At 28.5% G+C, this 25,330-nt stretch overlaps 1 protein-coding gene across 1 annotated transcript in view; it reads right to left on the bottom strand.

Annotated features, from left to right (window-relative positions):
- Window positions 1–6,188: 6,188 nt before the first annotated feature.
- The window catches only part of LOC123296956, a 108,235-nt gene continuing 89,093 nt past the window's right edge, over window positions 6,189–25,330 (bottom strand). Inside the window, exons 15-17 of the mRNA XM_044878690.1 lie at window positions 9,546–9,708; window positions 7,217–7,516; window positions 6,189–7,129 (exon numbers count right to left, since the gene is read on the bottom strand). Of these exons, the coding sequence (XP_044734625.1) occupies window positions 6,999–7,129; window positions 7,217–7,516; window positions 9,546–9,708 (594 nt within the window). The 3' untranslated portion in view covers window positions 6,189–6,998. The remainder of the gene's footprint in view (window positions 7,130–7,216; window positions 7,517–9,545; window positions 9,709–25,330) is intronic.

The following is a 25,330-nucleotide window of genomic DNA, read 5'->3' as shown; positions in this document are numbered from 1 at the left end:
AGAAGCAAAGTTTATAAATTAAATGAAACCTTTTCGAAGATTTTCAGTTATGTAAAGTTATTAATTATTCCACAACAGTTATAGTTCATGGTTAAACAAAATTGTAAAGTTCACAAGTTGAATGTCGATCGACGTATTATGTATTACGTATAAAATATAATGTCTGTAAGCATGCAACTAAGGTGGCCTCTATATAACTTATGGACTCTCAAATTAATGTTATCGAATTACCAACGTAGTTAATTAACAAAAATCTTGCATAATGGGTTAACAAATTTCCGTCTTAATGGTAATGAAGACATTATTAAATAATTTTAGTAATTTCATTGGGTTCTTTCGTAACTAAAATAAATTGGATTCGTGCTTGTAATATGACTCATAATATTTTTTTTATTTTTTACTCTAAATAATCTTTATAAAATAAACTGTCATACTTTTTTATATTCTTTATAAATCACCTGTGTATCTTCAAATAGATAAAATCTAATATGGACTATTTTAACTATTCTTCAAGTCGACCATCGACTTTTTTTCTCAAGTAGAAAATAAAATTTTGTAAATCTTTTTTTTTAGAACATGATAAAAATTGAAAGTAATTAAGTCGACTTTTTACTTATAATAGCAACAAAAAAAATGTGTGTAGGACTATTAGGAGAAAATGATGAATCAAATTTTAAAAACTTGTTTCCTGGCTTTAAATCTGCATGTTTTAAGTAGCACGTATAAAAACGTATAGGCAACGAAAATAAAACTTCATTCATTTAATTTTAAATGAAAGCTTCTGCCTGTATTTAATAGAACGAGCTAAGTTTTCGGAGCAAATGCGACTTAAAAATATGCCGTTATTGCATTTAATTGAAACAAAATACGCTTTAAGTTTATTGATAATTGTGGGCCAAATTCATAGGTTAGGTTAGGTTAAGGTGGCTGTCCTGGGGTGGGACACACTTAGACCATAGGATCCGTTGTGATACCGAAAAAGGGTTGGCCCATCCCCGGCCACTACTCCATGAACCATTTGGATCTGTTTAAGAACAGCAAGAGTGCTTTGATGTCGACGGACTTTGGGTTGGAGAGGTCGTCAAAGAGAGGCAAGTTGAAGTAAGTCCATCTCATGGTAAGAGTTGGGTAATGACAGATAAGATGAGACATTGTCCCCTCCTCCTCACTACTGTGGCAGTTCCTGCAGTAGTCGTGATACACTGCCTGGCCCAGGCGTTCAGCATGCCTGCCGCCAAACCAGTGTCCTGTAATAGCCGCAACAAGTTTGCTAATAGAGGTCCTTGGAAGTGATATAAGATCTTCGGGACGCCTACGATTGTACTCAGGCCATATCTGTCTTGTAGTACCACAAGTATGTTCTTCCCTCCATCTAAGATTGGACTTTTTTAAGATATCCTCTTTTAAGAGCAACTTGCAGCAGTTCGCAAATGGAACTCCCGGATATTTATTGATGCTTGTGTCCGGCAGCATTGTGCCATTTCTAGCAAGCTTATCAGCTTCACAATTTCCGGGAATGTCTCTGTGTCCCGGTACCCATACCAGATTTACATTCATTTGTTCCGCTAGCTAATTTAAGGACGAAATGGTTGTAAAGAGCATACAATTATTGGAAATGGTTTGAGATTAAAAATTTAATAATAAAACTGATATGGCAATAGCTACAATATATCGTACTGGTGTCGCACTTAAGAAAGACAAATGAATCCGTTATACAATGACGATTATTCTCATCTGTTTAATAATACACACATTATGCTAATTATAAAAATTTCATTTGTATTTTGTTCAAAAAAAGACTAAACCTAACTAGCTAGTAAAGCTATCTTGTCTCATTTTTATTATTATAATTCATATCCATATGTATATTTGTCAAAGTATTTCCTCTATCTCTTAATATTTTCATGTTTAAAATAGACACCAAGAGATAATATACACACACAACTTACTACCGCACGCAATATATGTGTGGGCTAGTCACTTGAGCGGTCAAAAAGTCAACCACAATCACATGGGTCTGGGTCTGCTGGTACTTAGCGTTCAGAGTGGATCTTTATAAATAATAAATATGATGTACCTCTACGAATCTTGTACTACATGAATTTTATATTAAGTTATAATAAATAATATCCAATTTCTTTGGTTTATTTGTGTGTTGTTTGGTATTTTTGGTGTAATTTAATAATTCATGCAAATTTTGGTTTTACACATCAAAAATAAATTTGAATAAATATGCTGCAAATAATTTAATATTTTAAAAACAAACTTGACCTTCAAAGTTTTGTTGTTTGGTATTTATACCAGTTATAATGCCTTTGTTTTATGGATAGAAGGGTCATCACGATGGAATGGATTTCAGTTATTGTAAAGAGAGTACTGCAGTAGGGTTTTTTAGTCGGATTATTAACCAATTATTGATTCTTCTATTCAACTCCTAGAAATAAAAGTTTATATTTGCAAAATCAATGTTGGGATCCAAAATCGGTCGTCAATTCAAAATCTTAAGCAGGTAATTTCGCAAAATAAAAATCGCAAAAATTATTCAAAAAGTATATTTATTTAATAATTTCAATCTAAACATTTTTATTCCTGAGGTAACATTTAACATTCACATAATTTTTTTTATTTATTTCTATCAAATTATAAGGACGTCAAACATCATATGTGTCAGAGAATAATTTTTTTAAACTATTATTTTAAAATATTTATATTATCTAATAAAAAATTTAAATCTACTATTTACTTAAACTGTAATCAGTTCTCTTTTTTTATTATCATCAATTCAAATCAAATAATAATTAATAGCAAATAAAATTTTAATTAATATTTAAAAAATGTGAAATAGTTAATGTACAATTAAAAACTTATCAATCGATAATTTTAAAAAACATGATTCACTTACAAAATAATATTTTGGTTATGGAAATTTTGAACACATAATTATTTCAAATAAAAAAAAAATACATATAAGTACAAAGATGTAAGTACTAATTAATAGCTCAATCATTTGGTAGTTTTCTCTGAAAACTTATGAAAATTTGTAGTTTTGGTACCAAAAATTGATCATTCTACACATTTCCTTACTTGATTTCCTATTGATTTTTTCTATAAAATCAAAACTGAGTAATCATTAAACCGAGATTATCAATTTTTAACTTTTTTATAGTTTTGGAAATATGGTGGTATAAAAGAACTTAAACATGCATCGGAATTACATTTTTTCCAGTTAAATTTTTGTAGAAGATGCCAATGGAGTCGATAAGGGTGAGGGATGCAAGAGCTGATTAAATAGTAAGTTGCCCCCAAAACATGTTGTATACTGATTTGAAAATTGTGAAAATATACTGCTTGGATATACATTATTAAGAGCAATTGTTTTGGCAGATGTAAAATACAATTTGTTTTTCACTATTGCGAGTGTTAGGATTCGTAAAATTCTTTTTTACAGTTAAATAGAAAATATCAGAAACCTTGATTGAATTTAAAATTTATTACAAACTAGCTAATTTGAAAGTTTAAAAATTATTTTTAGAAAATTCTAAAAGAGTACCTTTTAAGAGTATTCGTTTTTAAAATTACTCTCAAACTATTCGAGTCCATTTTCCTCTCGTGAAGCGTCAAATGATTGGGCTATAAAAATATGTTTAGTAAAATAATGAAAATTCATGATATACTGAGATCAAAAAAAAAAAAATTAAAATTTTCAGTTTCAAAATCTATACTTATTTGGATTTTATAGATGCAAATTATTTATTAATCAACGTTTTTGTACGTACTTTAATTAATAATAACGTTATAATTCTTGAAAGCGTCATTAAAGAGTAGCAAATTTATGCCACTAAATTACGACTGGTAGTCATATTACTTAAAAACAGCAAAATAATTATAAATACACTTGTCTTTAAAATCCAAAAATATTTAGGGAGAATGAATTCTCAATTAAAAACCTTTTTATAACTAAATTAATACTTATATTAGAATGGCCGCGAACGATAATTAATTTTTAATTAAAATAATCTAATGCAAATTAAAGCTTAAAAATTGAATTATGGCCAAAACAAACAATTTACAAATATACCTAAGTACTATACAAATAAAATTTAAATAAAAACAAATGTTTTCCATAATTTTCATTTGAAAATCTTACGACATTATGTTATCGTTCAAATTTTCAAAGAAAAATAATTTTATCATTAGTAATCTTATGGACGATGAGACACAATTTTATCTATTTTAAACTAAAAACAAATATTTTAGATTTATTATTATTAAAAATATGTTTTTGTTATTAATTATTTTTATTTATGATAGAAAAATATATTTATATATATTATAGAAAATTAATATTTAATTATATTTAACAACATCATAAAATAAGGATTTTGAAGAAAAAAAAAACTTGTTCTTTATTTTTGACAAAAATGGAAAGATTATAAATAAGTTTTATAAACAAAACTGTTTTTGTTTTTTCATGATAATTTTAAAGTTACAGGTAGTTTTAAAAGAAGTTTTCAAAAGAGAAGCGAAAACGCCCGGTAAAAAAAGTTCGTAAAATATCGTGTAACGTCATAATGGTTAACAATTGTACACAGTGTACACTATTCAATTAACATTATTACGTCACAACGATGTTTTACGAACATTTTTTTTTGTCGGGCGTTTTCGTTTCTCTTTTTAAAAGTTCTTTTAAAACTGCCAGAAACTTTAAAATTATCATGAAATAATAAAAAAACAGTTTTGCTATCAAATACATATATTACCTTTCTATTTTTGTCAACAACAAAAAAATTTGGTTCAAAAACCCAATTTAAAAAAAAAGTAACATTATAATCCCATTTATTATTTTGCATTTAAAATTTTAAATTAAAATCAAACCATTATTAAATATGGCACGATTAAAAAAACAAACTTTTTTAATTAAAGGAATGTGTTAAATAAAATTTTCGCACCTATTTATTGTGTTAAGACAGACCCAAGAATTATTGAAAGCATAAACAAGCTAAAAATTTTGCTTATTGAGGTTTAGCACTTAAAACAAAATTATAACGCACCAGATCAAGTAGGAACCATCGTATAATTAAAAAAACAGTGTGGTTATTTCCAATCAACCACCATGTTACATAGAGTAACCACGTGAGAGTGATTATTCCGGTAATGTGTGTAAAAAAAAAGATGAAAATCAAAAGAGACTGATTCTCTCTATTTATGTAAACTAAATAAAATGAGAAGATACGAAAAATGAAAAATCTTAAATATATAATATTTAAATTATATAAACACGCACAATATTCAAACTATAATTAAGCCGATAATATAAGAAATAATTTTTAAATGTCACTATCATCAAACAACATTTTTTTTTTTAATTTCTTCAAAATTATTTCAGCCATGGTCTCATAATTTAAAAAAATACAATATCTCATAATTCACCCTAACTTCAACGCTCTCACATTTCAGGTGGGTTATTTTTAGGAAAAAGTAATCTCAGTTAGACAAACATATATACATATAAAGATATTTTTTGTTTTATTTTAAAAAATACAGGTTATGGACTCAGGTAATATGCACATCAAATTGAAAAAAATCTTTTTAATAGAACTAATCTTGGGAATTAGGACCCTTTTTGAATATCTTCCTACAATTAGTGTTGCTCACTATGTATTTTACACCTGACTGAGATTTTGAGAAAAGGCAGAAAAGAAATAATTTTAATAAATCGAAAATATAAATTGAAAAAAAAATTTAATTTCTATAGCTTCCATAATTGTTTGTGTTTATATGATTATAGAAGATGACTTATTAAATAAAGATGAATACACAATTACATGGATAAAAATAAAACAAAAATAATTAAAAATATAATGCAAAAATAATATTATTATATAAAAATATACAAAAATAATAATCTTAATCGATCGATAATGATTTGATATTTATCATAAAAATATCAATTTGATTTGTATTTGGTTTGTTTTAATAATAAAAAATAATTAATATAATAATTGTTAATTCTTCATATAAAAAATTAATAAAAACAAAAAAAATTTGTCAATTCTCTCTTTTTTCAGTTTTTCTAATTAATTGGTTTGTGTGTGATTCTGTGATTATTTTTGTAATTATTTTAAACTTGGAGAAACGTCACAAGATTATTTAATCCCACCATCGTATTCAAAGCACATCCTAAACAATACAAAACATTTTTTTGTAGTAGTTCATAAAAAAGTGTTCTCATTGAAAACATAGCCCATTTATACACAAAACTATTTAAATATCCAACATTCGTCAATTCATATCTTGACTACCTTTTTTGAATTATAAAAGTCACAAAAAATTATGCGGAAATGTTTTTCTATTAAAAAATTTTTTTTAATTGTCATTGATGTTGCGGACACGCTTGCAACTAATGCTACCCACATTCAAACGCGAATAAAGCTCAGAATTCACTAAGATAATAAATGGAAGAGAGCATCGGAAACTTGAGCAGCTTTGTGCGAAAGAGTTTGGTTTCAATGTTTATTAAGGACTTGCTCGGGTGGGTTTATTATGATTGAAAACACAACTTGGATATAAGTTGTTTTTTGATAATTTTTGGAGGTACACATGAGACGTTTTCCTATCACTGACTTGTTCATGATTTGATGGTCTAGAGAGCCATTTCAACTGCTAGAGATATTGATTCCAAATCATTCAACGTACCATGTGTACGCAGCTTTTAAACTTTACTTTGTGTCTCAGAACATTACGTTCATATTAGGCCAATTTCTGGCCGATTCATGCATGTGCATCATCATCGTACCTTTTTTTTAAACATTAAATTTTTACCCAAATTTGTTTTTTTTTATACATACATTAAATTTGAAACATACTCACCCACAAGATTAAAAACTATGTTTTTGCTTTAGCAAAAGAGATGAGCATGTTGTTCTGTTGTTTTAGTTTTTGTTGCTGTTATTTTAATAAAACAAGAAGAAAGTGGACACTAGGAGGGGTCGGGTGGTTCATCCCAATCCCGCCCATTTCATGAAATCTGGTAATTCTCTGACTGGTACATCACGAGCTAATGCTTTTACACGGAGATTACGATCGTCTGTGAGCAGAACAACTTCACGATATAACCGACGTGGTTCCCCTGTAACAGAAGATGCAATTAATAAAACAATAAATAAATAATTATAACAATTAAGAATATCGTTAAGAAAAATCTTTTTATAAATACCTTCGTTATGTTGATCTTTGTTTGAGCCGCGGCATAAACTTAATGATGTCGCCAATATTCGATCATCATTTCGTACACCAACGTCTTGGTCGAAATCTTCCTCCAGTGTATGGGTATATAATGGTACGACAGCGCCTTTGGATGTGTAGCAACGTACCGCTGCATTCCGTGAACGCAGAAATTCGAGAGCATATTTTGCAGCTTCTGCTACTTTTGCAATATGTGCTGGATCGATGGATGTTCGTGTTGATGGTGTTGGAGTCTTACCACCACGTGCTAGGCCTTCCAATTCATTAAAAACTGGAAAAAAAGAGAAATATATTATTAATAAAAAGCATCAACATAACGATATAATTGAAAAGTTGTTTCAATAATATTAATATTTTTGTATACATGTAGAAAATAGAATGCCTTGATTCAATCTTTATACCTGAAAGCTAATAGACTTTTTGTGCTTATAATAGGCGATAGGCTTCCAGTTTGAATGGTAGTTTAAAAGTTCATTTTATTGGACTAAACATGATTGACCTTAGGACGGTAAATAACTACAACCAAGTATTATTAAAAGACCGTTTAATTAAGCTTAGACAATTAGGCCTCGAGAGAGCATATTTTTTGTATATTGAATAAATGAAAAATGTCAACCACCTGTGCTTAATCCGGGCTCATAATAAAATTAATATTTTTATGTTGAACTAAACAGAAATCACTAAAATACCCTATTGTAGCAAACCGACTACATTTGAAGAAAATTTAAGTTGGGTTACACTCCTCATTCAGTAGCCACTGAAAGACGGAATCTTTTTTCTAAGGTAGTCCAAAATTAAAAACAGTAAAATTTTATATAATATAAATTAAAAATTGCTTGAAGCAAGAGTCAATCAAAGTGAATCTCATCATTAGCGCTAAGCAATTATTTATTGAAAATAAATATTTGCTTTTGCATACAATTGTTTGCTAAGGCTATAACAACTGATAAATAAAATGTGAAATGGCCCTTACAGGAATGTAAGCCCTTCGGATTCTAAGAAAAGTATTAATTTATACACAACATAACCGTTATAAAATAATAACTAATTGCAATATGAAAATAAAATAATTTTTACATGTGAATAATAATAAAATTAGTAAAATAATTGCTTATGTGTTATATTACTGTTGTTTTTATCTTTTTATTTCATTTATTTTATTTTTTTTTTTAGTAAAATTGTAAAAATTATGTGAAAACGTAAATCTTTTTAAATAAAAGAATGGCAAGGTAGAGGCAAACAGCAGTCAGTTAACTCTCACAATTAATTGTTGCATGTATTTAATTAATGTTATTTGTTTAATCAATCACATACAAATAAGAAAGAAAGAAAAAAAGAATTATACATTTCCCACCCACAAACTAAAGCATCTATAAAATAAATGTATCAGATTACGCAATAAATTTATTCCTTCAAACGAAGTAATTTTTTTAATAAATTTTGAAGCGCTTTATTCGAATCTCACTCTAAAATTGCTATGCCAGGTCAGCTTTCCAAGAAATTTTCATGCAGACGAAATTCCCGAATTCTTGATCAGTCAACAAATGCACCCGATTTTTTTACTTTTTGGATCAAAATTACCTTTTTGATTGAGTTTTATCGAAATTGGAAATAAAAAAAAATTTTCGATTTTTTGGAATTTTTTTAAGGGGTACCCCTTTGCAAAAATCGAGAAAAACGCAAAAAATTTTTTTTTTTTCGCAATTTGATGAAACTTGGTGGATGGGGTAATTTTGATCCAAAAAGTATAAAAATCAGGTTAATGTAATGATTAGATACAGAGTTTCTGAGATATCGCAATATTTGGATCGATTTTAGTCCGTACCTCAAAAACTATTCGACCAGTCAACAAATGCACCCGATTTTTTGTACTTTTGGGTCAAAATTACTTTGGACTAATAATAATATTTAGAAACTTAAATAACTGATTGCATAGTCTATAAAATACAATAATTGCATGTATTACATTACACAAATAAAATTAAAATACGTGATATGTGATTAGAAACAATTAGATAATAAGTATAATCTTGACAATGACATTCAAAAAATCCCCGTTATTGTGTGGACATTTATTTTAATACTTACATTCAATTCACTTACTAGTTATACCTTCTACTTAATACAGATACAAGTACTTACTACCGTGCGTAATTATTTTTATTTTAATGTAGTTATTTATTATATGCGTGAGATTCTTCCGTATAATTGTAATAAAAATAATTATATAATTTGATTTTGTTTTTTATAAATACAAAAACAGAAATAAGTGACATTATCTATAAAAAAAAAAAACTTACCAACTAGTGGAACGCTTAAAATGTATACTGGTTGAGCACTAATTTGAGCTTCTGTAATTGTTTTCAATGATGTTAAATAGTCGATGAAGCAATTTGTGTCTGGTACCAGTAATCGAGGTTTCACTTCGATTTCAACACTCACCACAGATTGTTGTAAAATGGCCTGAAAAGAATTTAAAAAATAAACAAATGAAAATTGATGATATTTTTGGAGTGACAAAGAATCTAAACATTTTTAGAATGATAAACAAATCGATAAGCATGGTGTTATTCCGGTTTTACACTAAACGGACAAACAAAAACAAAAATGAAACTCAAGTCTCAAGAAAAAACAAAATTGCAACTTTTTACAAACTTTTTGGAAACTGGCAATGTATTATAGCTATTACAGTTTCAGTATTGTTTTTGTTTGTCCGTTTAGTGGAAAACTGGCGTTAGAAATAGAAAATTTTGGGATAATCTATTCTCTATTTGCAATAATATATTTTGGTGTTTGTACATTTATACACTCTGAAATTTCCGGCTTTATATTGATTTATAAGAATAATGTAATGGCTTTATATTGATTTATAAGAATAACAGATCTGGCAGCCATTTTAATCGGATATGATATTTGCGATTTCTGTGAGGTTTTAAACCCTCAAAAATCATTTAAAATCACTTAAAACTTAAATTACTATAAGAAATTTAATCAATAAGAAGAAAGCTCGATAGGATAAGTCATCTGCTCTGTCCCTGAAAATGATTAGGTTTCCTAACAGTTCTGGGTGCAAATTTTAATATGCTCTATTTGCAGGAACATGATATATTCCAGTGTTTGTATATTTTTATCTTCTGAAATCTATAGGTAACATAGAACCTTATCAACTAGGAATATGGCATCCTGTGACAATTTTAATCGGAGAAGATACATACGATATCTTTAAGATCTTCTATCCAAAAATCGGCAAGCAATTTTCAAGATACCGCCAAAACTTGAATTACTGTAAGAAATTTTATGAGGAAAAAAGCTCAATAGGACAATTCATCCGCTCTAGCGTTGGAAAATAAATATCGAGAAAATACGGATGTATGCTAAGAATTGGATATGTATCAGAGTAAAGGCTTAAGAGAGTTGAATAGGCTTTTAATATAGAGTATCGCAATGAACATCTAAATAATTGTCGGCCCTGCTTGACGAGTGCTTCATCCTATTATTTCTTACGTCTGTAGAAAAACTAAGTTAATTTCAAACAAAATTAGACAATTACTCGAAAAAATGTATATTAAGAAAATAAATTAGCACGTCATTGTAAAACATGGCGCTCATCCATCGTTCTCATCAGGAGACAACAAGAACGGCGAACGGATAATGTGATATTAAAAATGATGAAGAAGAAACACACATTTATGAAAAATGAAACTTGCTTTAGGTGGTTAGTTGTTACTCTTGTACGTATGTATACAGTACATTGTAGTTGATGTAGGAGACAGTTATCTAGGTAGACCCATTACCATTTTCACTGAATTTGTAAGTGAAAGAGAAACATGGAACCATCATAGTATTTGCTGAGAACGTATAGTGGGGTTCATATTTCAAAATATGCCAAGCGGGATTGTACAATTCCATTACGTGTTTGATTGTAGTGAGTTAAGTTATTGTAGAGGAGTAAAGAGATAAGAACCATTATCGTCGTCGATGGTTGGAGTATTTTTATAAACGAAGTCCCATCTGTTTTCGATACTACAAAACGAAATGCATGTGAAATTTGATTCAAATAGGAGAAACAAAATTGGAAAAGTAATGCATTATCTTATTGGAACTGTGTTCTTACCGCACGATAATTATTTGCTGGTTGGGAGTTAAAACAAAAAAAATATTCAATAGACACCAGAAACCGGCATCCAGATTACCTAGGAAACTAAAACTTTTTCAATCGATTCAAGATGCCATGATTTTGGAGAAATTGGAATCTTAACTGTCAATTTCAATTTTTTGCCAAAATTTTATGTTTTATCATTTAAAAAAATTGAGTTGTGAAAGTTATTAGAAATTAAAGCTAACAGAGATAATTTAAAGTAAGTACAATGAAATTTTTATGTTATTTCAAAACAATTATCCTGATCAAACCAAACGTGATGTTCGCAAATATTGAGTTGACTACTAAAACAGAAGTATGGGTTTGTTTAAACTAATACTACAATTATTACATATGGTAAAAACTAAAAGTAGCGACCTTGGCAGCCCTCTCATATAGTTTGTTAGGTTGGTGGTATGTGGATAAAATAATGACTGTAATAAAATATTATGCATAATAAATTTTAAAGTAATTTAATACTGTCCAAAATTAGAATATACATTTCACGACTATCATCATCATAATCATTTTGCAGCAAGCACATGGCTCTGGTGTTCTGCTGGTTTGGTATGTACGTACGTACGTGTATGATGGGGTCTTTCTTGTGGATGTGGGTAAACTAGCTATACATTGACGGGATCGTAAATTCATAAAATAAATTTATTAATGTTTATTTTTTAGATTCGTTCGTTCATTTCAAAGTAATTAGAAATTTTTTGCGAAAAATGATGCCAAATAATCTATTTATAAGTGGATAAAGCCATAGTAAAAAAAATTTAAGACGAAAAATAAGAGAGAAATTTTTCAATATTTGCCTTGGCTTTCGAAATATCGAAAGCTTAATAATTAAACAAAATTTTCAATTTACGATATTTTGAAAATTACTCCAGATATCCAAAACTTTCATCCTTACTTTTCGTCTTATATTGTCAAGTTATAACAAAAGTCAGTTATAACGAAACTGAAAATATATATATATATATATATCTTTTTGGAAACATATAATAATTATGGTTTCACAACCGATATGCTGATGGAAACACAGAATTGTGACGAACATACTTGGATTATTAAAAACAGGTCCATTTTTTAGTAATTTTATTGACGCTTATTTTCGTACGTGAACATTCATGCTACTTTTCAAATATAAATACGCTTATAAGCTTTTTTGCATTAATGATATATACCAAAAAAAAGAAAAAGTTGTCACAGTCAGTTTAGTGGAAAAGAAATGGCATACCAGGTCAAAGGTTACAGCATTCTACGATATTGAGTCGTTAGTTTGAGAGAGAAAACTGCAGAAAATCTTCAGACAAGGTTACCTCTAAATTCTACTAATTACGAACAGAAAATTTTACGTATAAGACTTGTCGTCTCCTAGGATAGTTATGGAGTATATGGGAATTTTATCAAACTGCATATAAAACAGAAATTCAAACTTCCTAATATAAACTATACTTTATCCAATATGTATAAAACGAACATCCATTATAAGCAATGTAAGGAATGCGAGCAGTTATTTAATAATAATAAATCTTTCATTAAAAATATCTACCAGACAACACACAAATTGTGTTTTATGTGTTGAATAGAATAAATTAATTTGTAATTTATTTAAAAACAATTAAATTTATTTCAATTTAGTTGTGTTTCTAATTCTTCAAAACGATTATAATATTTTTACAATGACTAAGCTAACCACACCCCCAAATAATCATCACACTATGCAAATTATCTTATCAAACAAATCATGTACAAAATTCACATGCTTAAAGGTGTCAGTAATCTACAGAATTAAAGACTAATAACATATTCCGCATGTTCTTCATATAAAATGATATAACTTTAAAATTAAATATTAAACGAAAAATTTAAATGAAAGACATAAAATTAGATCGGATCGATTTGTTTGTGGTATAGCAGCTCCGAAACGAGTGAATCGATGTTGATTTATTTGTTTGTTTGAAAGGTCATATCATCACCTCTTTTCTAGTCGTTATTGCGTACGGAAAATTAAAAATTACCGCTCAAACAAAATTTAAAAAAACCAAATTTTTTTATACGTTTACCAGCTACGATGCTACAGACAGACACACAGATACACTATAACACTTTTATTTTTATCCGGGATATAAAAATGTTTTCGTTGAAAGCTCGATCACTTTTGTATGATATATCAAGAAAAATATTTTGTTAGAAAGAGTATTTATAACAATTTGTATGATAATATATCATATTAGCCAAATGCCATTCCAAGTTTTGCTGGGAAGAGCGATATAACTAATTTTGGGAAAATAACCATCATTACATGCAAAGTTGTACAACGCATTCAAATTATGTTAATATTTTTACCAAAATGAATGTTCAATTTGAACTGCTTACCATATTATCATCTAAGGCGATAGACTCTAACCGTTTGTCTACTAAGACTTAGATTGCGGATTCGAATACAAGCAAAGGCAGTGTAAGCAATTATAATTAATGGTGCGGTAGAATTGATCACAATGCCGTCGCTTGAATAAGAATGAAGTAACCGACTCCACCCACATTATAAATGTAATTGTATATAATGGATGTAGTTTAATAAATAAAGATTAACAAATAATGATGTGGGTGGCCTCTGGTATAGGCGCATATGTCACAGAAACGGAGGTTAAACCACATTATTATTATTATTTATCGTTACATAATACATTTTAAATAAACAATTGACATTAGAACAACGAACGTTAAACGTTTTTCGCTTTTGTCTATGTTAAGACCTTCATTTTGCAAAACTTGTGTCTTGCGTTTATATGCAATTTGATAAAATTATCATAAAAAATAATACGAGCAGACGAGGACTTAACATTTTCTGCTCGTAGCTAATACTGGACGGCACTTTCTCTCTAATTACTAAGAGGCAGTTGATTGATTAAACCGTCGTTGTATGAAGATTTTCTGCAAATAAAAGTCAAATATCGGCATAGTTTCCATTGAAATACTGTGCGGAATACTGTAACCTTTGACCTGGTATACCATTTTTTTTCCAATAAACTAACTGTTTATTTTTCTTTCTTGGAATAGCAAAAGCAAATATGGTAAAGGACGCAGCGCCGCCCTATTTTCAAAAATGCAAGTATGTATGTCCCAATCATATCCTTGAGTCCCGAGCACCCCGAATAACATACCTCACTAACATCAATTTTTGGAATGTATTGGTAAGTTCGGTGAATTTTCCTTGTGTCTAACAAATTTAAGTTAAAAGATTTAATACAGCATCAAGAACAATGAGTACGAACTATATTGGATATTTCAATACAATATACTACTATACCATTACCAGTGACCACATATTGTGGTATAGTGTACACACCCACGCACAGTTCTCACGGTCGTCATCATCCAAAGTTAGCATAGCATCAACCAAGCAAGTAAGCAAAGTATATAATAATATTAACATCAATGGTATATAACCAGCCATATTCAGTTTATAGTATTAATGTTTATACATGAATATTATTATACTTTTATATACAGTGTGTCTTAATAATTCGCAACAAAATTTAAGTTTGTTTGAATTTAAATGGTTTTAATTGGACAGGTTTTTTTTAGACCTAACGGCTGTTTAGTGAAAAAAATTACTTTGCAGGAAAGTGTAGCAATAATCCAACTGAATTCCTTAAGGTAGTTCCTCCGCGACCGTCCAGTCAAAAAGTTTTGGACTAATACTATCATTCAGTGCATTAATTGTGCTATGACTATTATACATATACCATATATTATTTTCAAAAGACTGTAGTTCCTCACTACTGATTCTAGTATACATATAAACACACACACTATGACATATGCCTTTAACATTAGTCTTCATATCTTTTCCACAAAAATCATCGCTAAAACGAGTTATTTATTTAAGTTTTTTATCGAAACTATATGGTAAATAATTTTTATTTTTATTTATATATTTTCTAAATATAGTATTCTACATTATATTAGTTTTTCATAGAGATGGTGGACGTCATTCATTGGTAAATAAATATAATATTTGTAAATTTGTGTATTTTTATACACTTCTCCCATGTACACGTACAAATTGCGTCACTTTTAATTGCTAATATCTCATGTATGGCATGGTAAATCATCTTCTAATTTTAACAGCAAGTGTATTATGAATTAAATATTTTATATTCTGAGTTTTGAGAAATTCTTGGAATATCACTTTCGTGTAGGTACTACCTTAAGTGCAAAACAGAGCTAGCACCAATTACAGAAAATTAATCATAAAAAAGGCAATATAAAATAATACTATTCATAACTTTTTCTAGGATTGATAAAATTTAGATAGCTTGAAATTGATTGAAATTGATCTAGAAACTAAAGAGTCTGATCCATTGTTTTTTGTTTTTTACAAAAATAAAATAATATATGGAAGAGTTTAAATGAGTGCGTATGAAACTGCATGGACGGAGTTTCATATGCAAAGGATAATAACATACGGAAAGGAGGTTATCACGCCAAAAATGGTGAAGAAAGTTTCAAGACGTGCGTGGCGAGCTTTGATTTAAATTTGGGAAATGTTTTGTATTTTACAGTCGATTTTGCCCCAATGGATAAAAAAGGAGTTCACTTAACATCGGAGCAAAATAAACAGTCAAATCAAACGCAATTTGTTTCAGCTTCGTCGACACAGAAGACAATTTTATCTTTTTCTTATATTTTAGGAAAGGCGTGGGATAATTTTCATTAATCGTATTGAAAAGGATAAAATCAAAGTCAAGTATTTAGAGAAGATAAAATTAAAGGTAACTTTTGGAGAAAAATCAAGTAATCAAGCGTTATTTCATCAAAATAATGCCAAAAAACTAGCTCGTTGGAAAAACATTTGAGCTAAAATGAGCTAAAAAGCAACTAACTATATTGAAAAATATACTTATATTTTTCTAAATTTCGGTTTTCTTTGTCTAACCACATAACAACGTTAATTACATACTCGAAATATAATAGTGATTTCCAGAGTGTGAGATAGGAAAACTAATGTGATACCTTTTTTACTAACAATTTTAAACTCATGCCCACATTTGTATGGTAATCGGAAAAATAGACTGAAGTTTTATAGACCCGGGATATTGTTGTAGTTACGAGTTGGTTGGGTATAGTTTCTCGACTATAGAGGAGTTGGTTGGGTTCTGAAGTTTTTTTGCCCTTCCGTACTAAAATGGTACCTTATTCCAGAAATTTTTTAGGGCTATTTGTTACGGTTTATTTTTTCCTTTTGTATATTGCACATCATTATAATGAATCATTATAATGAATCATTATAATTAATTTTATCTTACATAAATTTAAACCACATATGGAAATCGATACGCTTTAACCATCTGAGCCACTTTCTTCACAAAGGTTATTAGCCATTTTACAAGGCATGGAACACCCTATAGAAACACAGGTAATGTTTCTCACAACAATCATCATATGCAACTAGAACTAAAGCTATAAGTAACATTTACTTAAGTCTTCTTTTTATACAGTTAAGTAAAGTATATATTTATATATAATATATATGCAATTGACTGACCACTACTGACCTGCGACTGACTATAACATAATATGTTACATAGGACTGGATAGTGGATTGTATGGATAAAGACTCTACATATAACACACGTTACGGTAAATTACAAACATATCAAATTATTTGTGTATAGTTTGCATCTATTTATAAAACAATGTCTTTAGTTTTACTATTTATAATATGGTTTTTACCTATTTTTACAAAGACTAGTTTTTGAATTTCAATCATTACTTTTAATGTGACATTATAAAAAATGTAGGTTTGTCTCATCAATCTGTTTTATTGTTTTGACACCAATTTCATTTTTGAATAAATTTTGGATATATAAAAATGTTTTTAGTGAACACGGAATTAATAAATATAAAGAACTGTACATAATAAAGAAACGCAAATTATTCGGATCAGGATTCCTGTACATAGGTCGTCTTTTGCTGAAGGTTAGATGCTTTTATGAATAAAAATTTATTCGTTGCTGAAGGAGTCTCCATCTTAAAAAAAGTATATTTCTATTTAAAAAATCCTTTCCTCCTCGATTGGGTGGGGAAGATGGATTATGGTACTGCACTGTAAAACTCACATTGTAGCATGTAAGTGTTCACAATGTGGTTAGTTATCCAATATTCTCACCACTTCTAAATCTAAAGTTTTAAAGCAAGTCCTAAATTTTAGCCGTTAAATATACGAGTCTTTCAAAATTTTGTGAAATCGTTTTCTTATATTCGATCTTAATCAATAAAATAATACCTCGAACATTTCCAATTAATAATATTGTAATATTATGATTGACAAATAAAATAGTATATTGTGAGTTTACTATTATGGTGGAAGAGGTGGGAAATAAGAATTTAATAAATATTCCCAACATATTATAATACAAGAGACGGTATAAGGTCGACCTTCACCCATCTGATAATCAGATAACGTCTCTGATAGTCAGATAGCCTTTCATAGGCGGGTTTATCAATCGATTAAATTTTACAAATAATATGTCTCATATGGTTATATCCTTTTAGACTATAATATTTTATTCATAAATGAATATTTATGAATTGAAGCTGCATCTCAGCTGTAGATCATATCAAGATTAAGCAATTTGCTCGCATAGAAAGTATAGATAAAAATAAAAGTTTATCTAATTTTATTTAGTAACTCTATTTTACACAACAGAGCTTATTGAAACTTTTTCTTCAGAAGTTGAAACAGTCAGACAATGTAAAAAATTTAAATAATTGCTGAAAGATGCAGGTCATTTTTCCAAATATATTTACCAAATTAACTTAAAAATGAAAAATAATGCTTAGCACGGAGTTTGTGATGATACGGAATCTAAATTTATAAACGGACTATGATTCAATGTGGTTGTCGAAAACCATTTTTGATAGATGGAATTTTGTAATTTTTTATTGGAGATTCGAATTTAGTGACCTAGAAGTTGAATTATTTTCTTTTTTTTTTAATTGTTAAACGGAATTATTTCTGGTACTATAATGACGCACAAAGCTTATGAGAAATGGCTCCCCGCTAATGTGTCTGAATTTTCGATATGTTTTTATTATAAGCTTTCCTTTTTATAAGTTATTATTAGGAGTTACTACACTTCTTACTCACTGATAAAGCAATATTTCATTCTCATTTTAATATAAAGTTTTTTCATCACTACCTAATTAAGCACAGAGAATGATATAGGTTAGTGTCGTCATTGAATGATATCAACATAGAGATACATATAAAATACATATAAAACTTTGTTTTGTTAAAAGGAGATGGGCAACAATCTTAGAAGTTGATAATTAAAATTTTATCAAAAAGCTACTGTTGTACCGTTACTTTTCCAACAACTTTTATTTAGTATCAGATATATTGCTAGTCTAATGTTATAAAAAATTAGAGCATAAATTTACAACAAATTAAATACTTTATTAAAATAAGTACTTAGTTAAATTTAAAATAAAAAATTAATAGACAACAGTAATTTATACATAATACCAATATATATTAATAGGCGCCACTTGTCAATCAATTGTGTCATGTGATGTTTATAATACGTGTCTCATCATAAATTATTAATTCAAATGAAATTCCACCATTTATAAAAAATAATTTCACAAGTATTTTGTAATAATAACAGAATATTAAAATTATAATATACATCGTTTTTTAATTGACTTAATCACAATTAGACAACTTAACTTAATACTCTGCTAAATATGCAATATGCAAGCGAGTGTTTGATTAAGTTGCCTTGGCTGAGAGATTGCTTGGTGCAAACGAGATCTTCAAGGAAAAATGCGGCGATTTAGGAATAAAAACAAGGAGAAATTCTGTGCAAAGAAAGCAGAAAGATAAAATAGTTTTATAACCATGGCTGCACATTCGTAATCATTACAGTTGAAAATAGATATTAAAGATCTCTTTTTTAGTCTTTATAAGAATTGAAAAATCAAAGAAATTAGGATTCATAAGCGATTGAGAAGTCATAAACGATTGAGCAAAATTAAAAATCATGAATGCAATTGAAGAAAAAATTATAGAGTTACGAAAATCCCGATGATAACTTCATTGATTGGAAGACACGTAATAGTTATTGTAACTACATATTAAGTACATTGTAACTAGACATTTATTTATATTCAAAAGCTACGTTTACACGCTACATTTAAGAAGCTTTTAAATCAGTTCAATAACTTCCGCTTAAGAGATAGCGTATAAATTTGACCAATGAGAGCTCTTATAGCACAACCAAATTAAATAAAATATCATGATAATAAAAGGGTAGTTGGAGATTTTCATGATAATTCGTCATTTTTGAATTAAATACTTAACCGATTTTAAAAATTATTTCACCTATAGAAAATTACATTATCAGCAAGTAGCAAATTTTATTTTCAAAAAAATTCCACACCAAAAAATTAAATTCATAAAATTTTAAACAAAAGAGAGAATAAGTGAGGGTCATAACGCGACAGTCTTTGTTTTTAAAGTTGAAATTTTTCAGCTAAGCGAACGGGTATCTGCTAGTCAAAAATATTTGGATTAAAACGCGTACTTCATTGGACTGTTCATATAAAATAGGCTTTCGATATGCATACTATGCCATAATCTTGCTCCATAGTTGTAACAAAAAAAAAGTGAAAACAAACAATTGACTCAGTTAGTTATTGAAATACCATGTATAGACAGTGAAAGAAAGATATCCATTTTTAGATAGTCACACATTCATAACTGATATTCCCATATGATACATACTATAAAATTTGCATCTAATTTGCACCCTCGCGCTCGTAGGTAACCAGTGATGTTTACAAAAAAAAAAAAAGCTTCAAACAAAAGTTTGAAACATTTGTTCCTTATTTTTTTATAAGGAACATTTTTTACATTTAAATTTTTGTTCTGTCTCTAACGGTTTACAAAAAATTTCAACTTGATATCTTTTTTCGTTTTTGAGTTATCGTGACGAACAGACGGACAGACAGATGACAGACAGACAGGCAGACAACCGGAAATGGACTAATTAGGTGATTTTATGAACACCTATACCAAAATTTTGTTCATAGCATCAATATTTTTAAGCGTTACAAACTTGGGACTAAACTTAGTATACCTTGATATATTTCATATACATGGTATAAATATATATATATCGATCACTTAGATATTCAATCAAATATAAAATAATCACAGCATAAAATGATAAAGTAAATTATTCACTATAGGTGGCAATTTGAATAAGATTTATATTACAGATATTACGTGGCTTAAGTTAAGTACCTCTATCTTAAACTGCTTTAAAAAAAATATATACATTTTAGCATACATGCATGTATGTATGTGTGCATATATGTATATGTAAGCATGTAGTTAAGAACGGTTTGGTTCACTAGGTAAAACACTTGATTTAGTATTTCGGTTACATAAGACACGTACATACTGCCAGACTTGAATGACAAGTGCACTTCAATATAATATTGTCAAAGTTGTCATCATCAACAGAGTCAGTCACCAGCAACCAAGTGATAGAGAAATGGTGGAGAGAAGGGCCAAGCAATACATCCATCACATGAATGTATTGTTGTATGGTTTGTATGCATATGTTATGTTGGATGAATTGTAAGATATTTGCATCATGCATGGTTGAAAAGAGATGTTCTCAAATCATGATTGTGGCATAATTTTTTTTTATATAATAGAAACTGCTAAACATAGTATATTTCGATTTATATTAATGTCGATGACATTTCATCAAATTCAAGGATGTTGTACTGTATATGAAAAAATTTAATTAAAAAAAATTATTAGGGGAGCCTAAATTAAATTTCAAAAATGGCATCACATACAAATTTACATTAATAGAGAATCCTATTTGGATGTGTCTAAAGTCACAAAAGACCTAAGTCCGGGATTTAATGCCAATAAAAATCCAGGTGGAGCTTTGTTAATTACTTATTATCACATCTTAAATTAGACAAATTAGGCAATTTTCATTATCCGAAATATTTTTCCATCATTAAAATGAGTGAAACAGAGTATAAAGAAAGATTTTCAAGATTAATTATAACCGAAAAAAATATAAATTTGACAATTGGATAAAAAAATTCAGTCGGTTCAAACGCTTGAAACAATCCTAAAAAAATTACTCAATAAAGGACGTTTCATCAACTTGAGAAACAATATTGTGATTTTCTCCATAATTTCAAATTACCTACCGTTTAAGAAAATCGCAAGAAAGCGGAAAAAAATTTTTGCCTCCGATTTGGATACAATTCAATTTCTAGAGTAAAAATGTGTTGTTTATGAGATGCGGTACACAATCGTATATAATCAGTGAATTCGAAATTTAAGTCGATATATCAGGAACTTGTCGTAAAATGGTCCAAAGGTCCCATAGGCAACGAGGGATTAAAAGCTTAAAATTTTCCGAGTTGGCTTAAATAATACAAGTGTATTAAAAATGGATCTTTTTTTGTTAGAAGGAGATATTGCAATTAATTTAATAAATAACGAGTAAGAATTCATCATTAATATTTCAAGGCTATTTGAAAAGCAATAAATTATAAATACTCTAAAATGGTTAATAACTTTCATTATAAAAAACATCCAACAACAATAATAAAAATGCCTTAATAAAAAAATAATATATTTAAATTAAAATATAAATATTTTTATAGATTTATATCTATAGACAATTGTATTGTCATTAATAAATAATTGATTGTTAACGGCCGATCTGAACAAACATAGACGGGCAAGAGACAACGACACATATTAACAATATTATTTTTAAATACACACACATACACATTACGATTACACGCACACAATGAATATCAAAATTTACAATTCATATTGAGTGTGAGAACAAAATAGTTGATTATGTTAATAATATAAATATTAAATTCGTAAAACTATTTGAATGTCTATTTATAAATACATATCACATATCAATGAACCTAACTAATATTCTATTTGTACTTAAACGAATCATTTATTATTTATTAAACAATATTTATTTTATTGTATGTATGCATGCATGTATGCATGTATGTGTGTAAATGACAAAAACCTTGTCCTCTAAATATACAAATTATCATTTGTAATAATGTAATACTACTGACCTATATAAATATCATTTTTATTAAGTATCATACAATATGTTTTGTGTCTGATGTTGACTCTTTTACTAGGATTGTCAATTCATTATTATTTCTAATTAGTTTCGATGCCTGGTTTTGTCATATAAGAAAAGAAGTTTCTAGATTATTCAGTCATATTCGTACACTTTTGACACCCACCGACACATCTCACTTCTCAATAAATCAATATAGTACAAAATATAATCATATTTTTCACGGGACTTTTCATATGAAATTTGTTTTCTCATTTCCCTTACTCTGCTTTCGTCTACATTCATGAAGTTAAAAATTCATCATCAAAGTTGAAAATAAGGTACAAATAATTTCCACCCTACAATTTCTTTTAAAATTATATTATTTCCAAGCGCTCCCACCATTGTATTAGAGATTTTTATCTTTCATTCTCAGTCTAACACAGACACTATGTTACTATGACAACCGTGTATCATACTATGTAGCATGACAACCGTGAGAAAATACTGATATACACAAATATATAGACCTTTTCATCGATTTGCTCTTGTTTCGGACAGTTGTCAAAAAAATATTCAATCTAAGAAAGTCAAATTATTTTATCTTTTTCAAGCAGCGCTTTTTGACAAGGATAGAAGATATAAGATATGTCTTTACTTGATTGAAAGATGTCCGAAACAAAAAAGAATCATTTTGTAAATGAAAAGCCCTTTTGATGCCATGCTCGTACGTAAATACTGATTTCTTTAATGCACTGACTCATCAACGCAACTTCTTGAATTTCACCGTGTCATTTAAAAGCCTAGAATGATTTTTAGATATAATATGATGCTTTGGTTTAAAAAGATTAATTTTAAAAATTTCGTTTGCGAGAGAAAAATTATGAAAAATACATCAAAAATTTTTATTTAATCACCAATAAATACAATGAGATATAACGTTTTGTCTTAGCAATGATAATTAGATACTTTATTGCTCCTAAAGAAGGTTGGTGCGTTCGAAGATTTTTAAGATTTTAAGGGATTTAGGACAAAGAAAGAGATTTTTTATATTTAAATTTTTGGGGTCGAAAATCTATTTCATTAACAAATTTTAATAACAAATTAATTTTCAAACTTTTGCTGGACGAGTGTCATAGGCTAGTACTTTGGCTTAATTTACCATGTACTAATTCTTAAAAATAATTGTGATTATTAATTTTAAAAACCTTAAAATTAAATGTCAGTAACAATGTGGTAACATCGAATTTCATACCTAAGTAAAAAATTGAATAAATTAATAAAGAATGGTCAATCCTAGTAAAATATGTAATATAATATGATAACATACATAATAACACTTATATATTGTGTTTGACAAGACATTATATGAAACGTTATCAGAGGAGTCACGTGTATATTGAAAATAAAATATGTTATTTCCGTTTTAAATATATCACAGTCAAATTATTAATATTCAATATGAGTGCATAATGTTTCTAATTCAATAAAAGTTAATCTAATATTATTAATGAAATTTTTTATTCAAAGAAATAAATTAGTTTTTGATATAATTGAATTTCATTCAGTTGTTTTATTTTAAACTTTTTATATGTAAATTGTTATTATGGCTTTGATAAATTTTAAATAAACTGTGGCATATTGCCAAAATAGAATTGCGATTCACAAGGGAACAATTAACATTTGAGCATACGATAAATTATTTTTAATGCATATTAAATTACGCGATTAAAAATCGATATTTTTATACACGAAGCATAAAAATAAAAACACGACACATTTTATTTCATTATGCACAATATTTGCAGACATGTATCTTTCTTCTCCTTGGTCCATTAGGGCTTTACTAGACTCATTTTGAAGATAAAGAAGTGAGCTTGAAAATGTGCTCTTAAATACTCCAATATACTCTTAAACTCAAATTGTTGTTATGGCAATCGGAAATTCAGAGTCATTAATAAAAAAAAAAAAAAAGTTCAATCATAGAAAATTCATTCTGAAATTATTCTTCGAGGTAATAGTTTATAGGTTATAAAGTTTTCTGCTGAAAAATTGTATGCTGTAGCATCAAAAATTAGCGTTCTGTGTACCTGCACCTCTATTTCTCAAGAATAATTCAGTAGCTTTTTCAATTATATCCATGAAGAAAATTATTTATAGAAATGGTAGAAAAAATGATGTTGAGTTGTGATAGAGCTAATTAAATTAAAACGTAGACATAACATCACTAGTAGAGATGGTACTTAAAGATAGCAAAAGTAAACGTAAAAAGAACTTGGTGTATCTCCCTCAAAACCAATGACTACCTTCGTCTTCTCGTATATAATATTATAGTCCAAGAGCCGGTCGTAAATTTAGGTGATTATAACCGACCCGCTTGCAAATATATGTAAACGATAGACGAAAAACCAAACAATCAATTGATTTTAACTTGCCCTGCGTAAAACCTGCCCATAAATAAGGGATAAATCGTTGAAGCGTGAAGGATTTGCCTATGTGCGTTGGATAGTGTTTTTATTGCACTTCAAGGGTTTAGAAACTTGTCTGTCTAGTCGAAATCAGACCGAAAAGTTATTGTTTTTGACAGTAAGGCGGCCATTTTGGATCACGCATGCTCTACGATGCAGCAGACGGTAATTGCGATGCGACGGTACGTTAAATGTTATATTTGAATATTTTCATTTCTTACGGAATACAAAACGAATAACCATGGCAGCGTATTTCGCTTTTGAAGTAAATATTTAAGTGTTTCGCCATTGTAATTTAAGTTTGAAGCAGTTATACGTGAGGG

This window comes from Chrysoperla carnea, chromosome 3, assembly GCF_905475395.1.
Source record: "Chrysoperla carnea chromosome 3, inChrCarn1.1, whole genome shotgun sequence".
In the NCBI taxonomy this organism is placed as follows: Eukaryota; Metazoa; Arthropoda; class Insecta; order Neuroptera; family Chrysopidae; genus Chrysoperla; species Chrysoperla carnea.
Note: the sequence above shows the minus strand (reverse complement) of the source record. Positions and strands in the feature narration are given on the sequence as shown.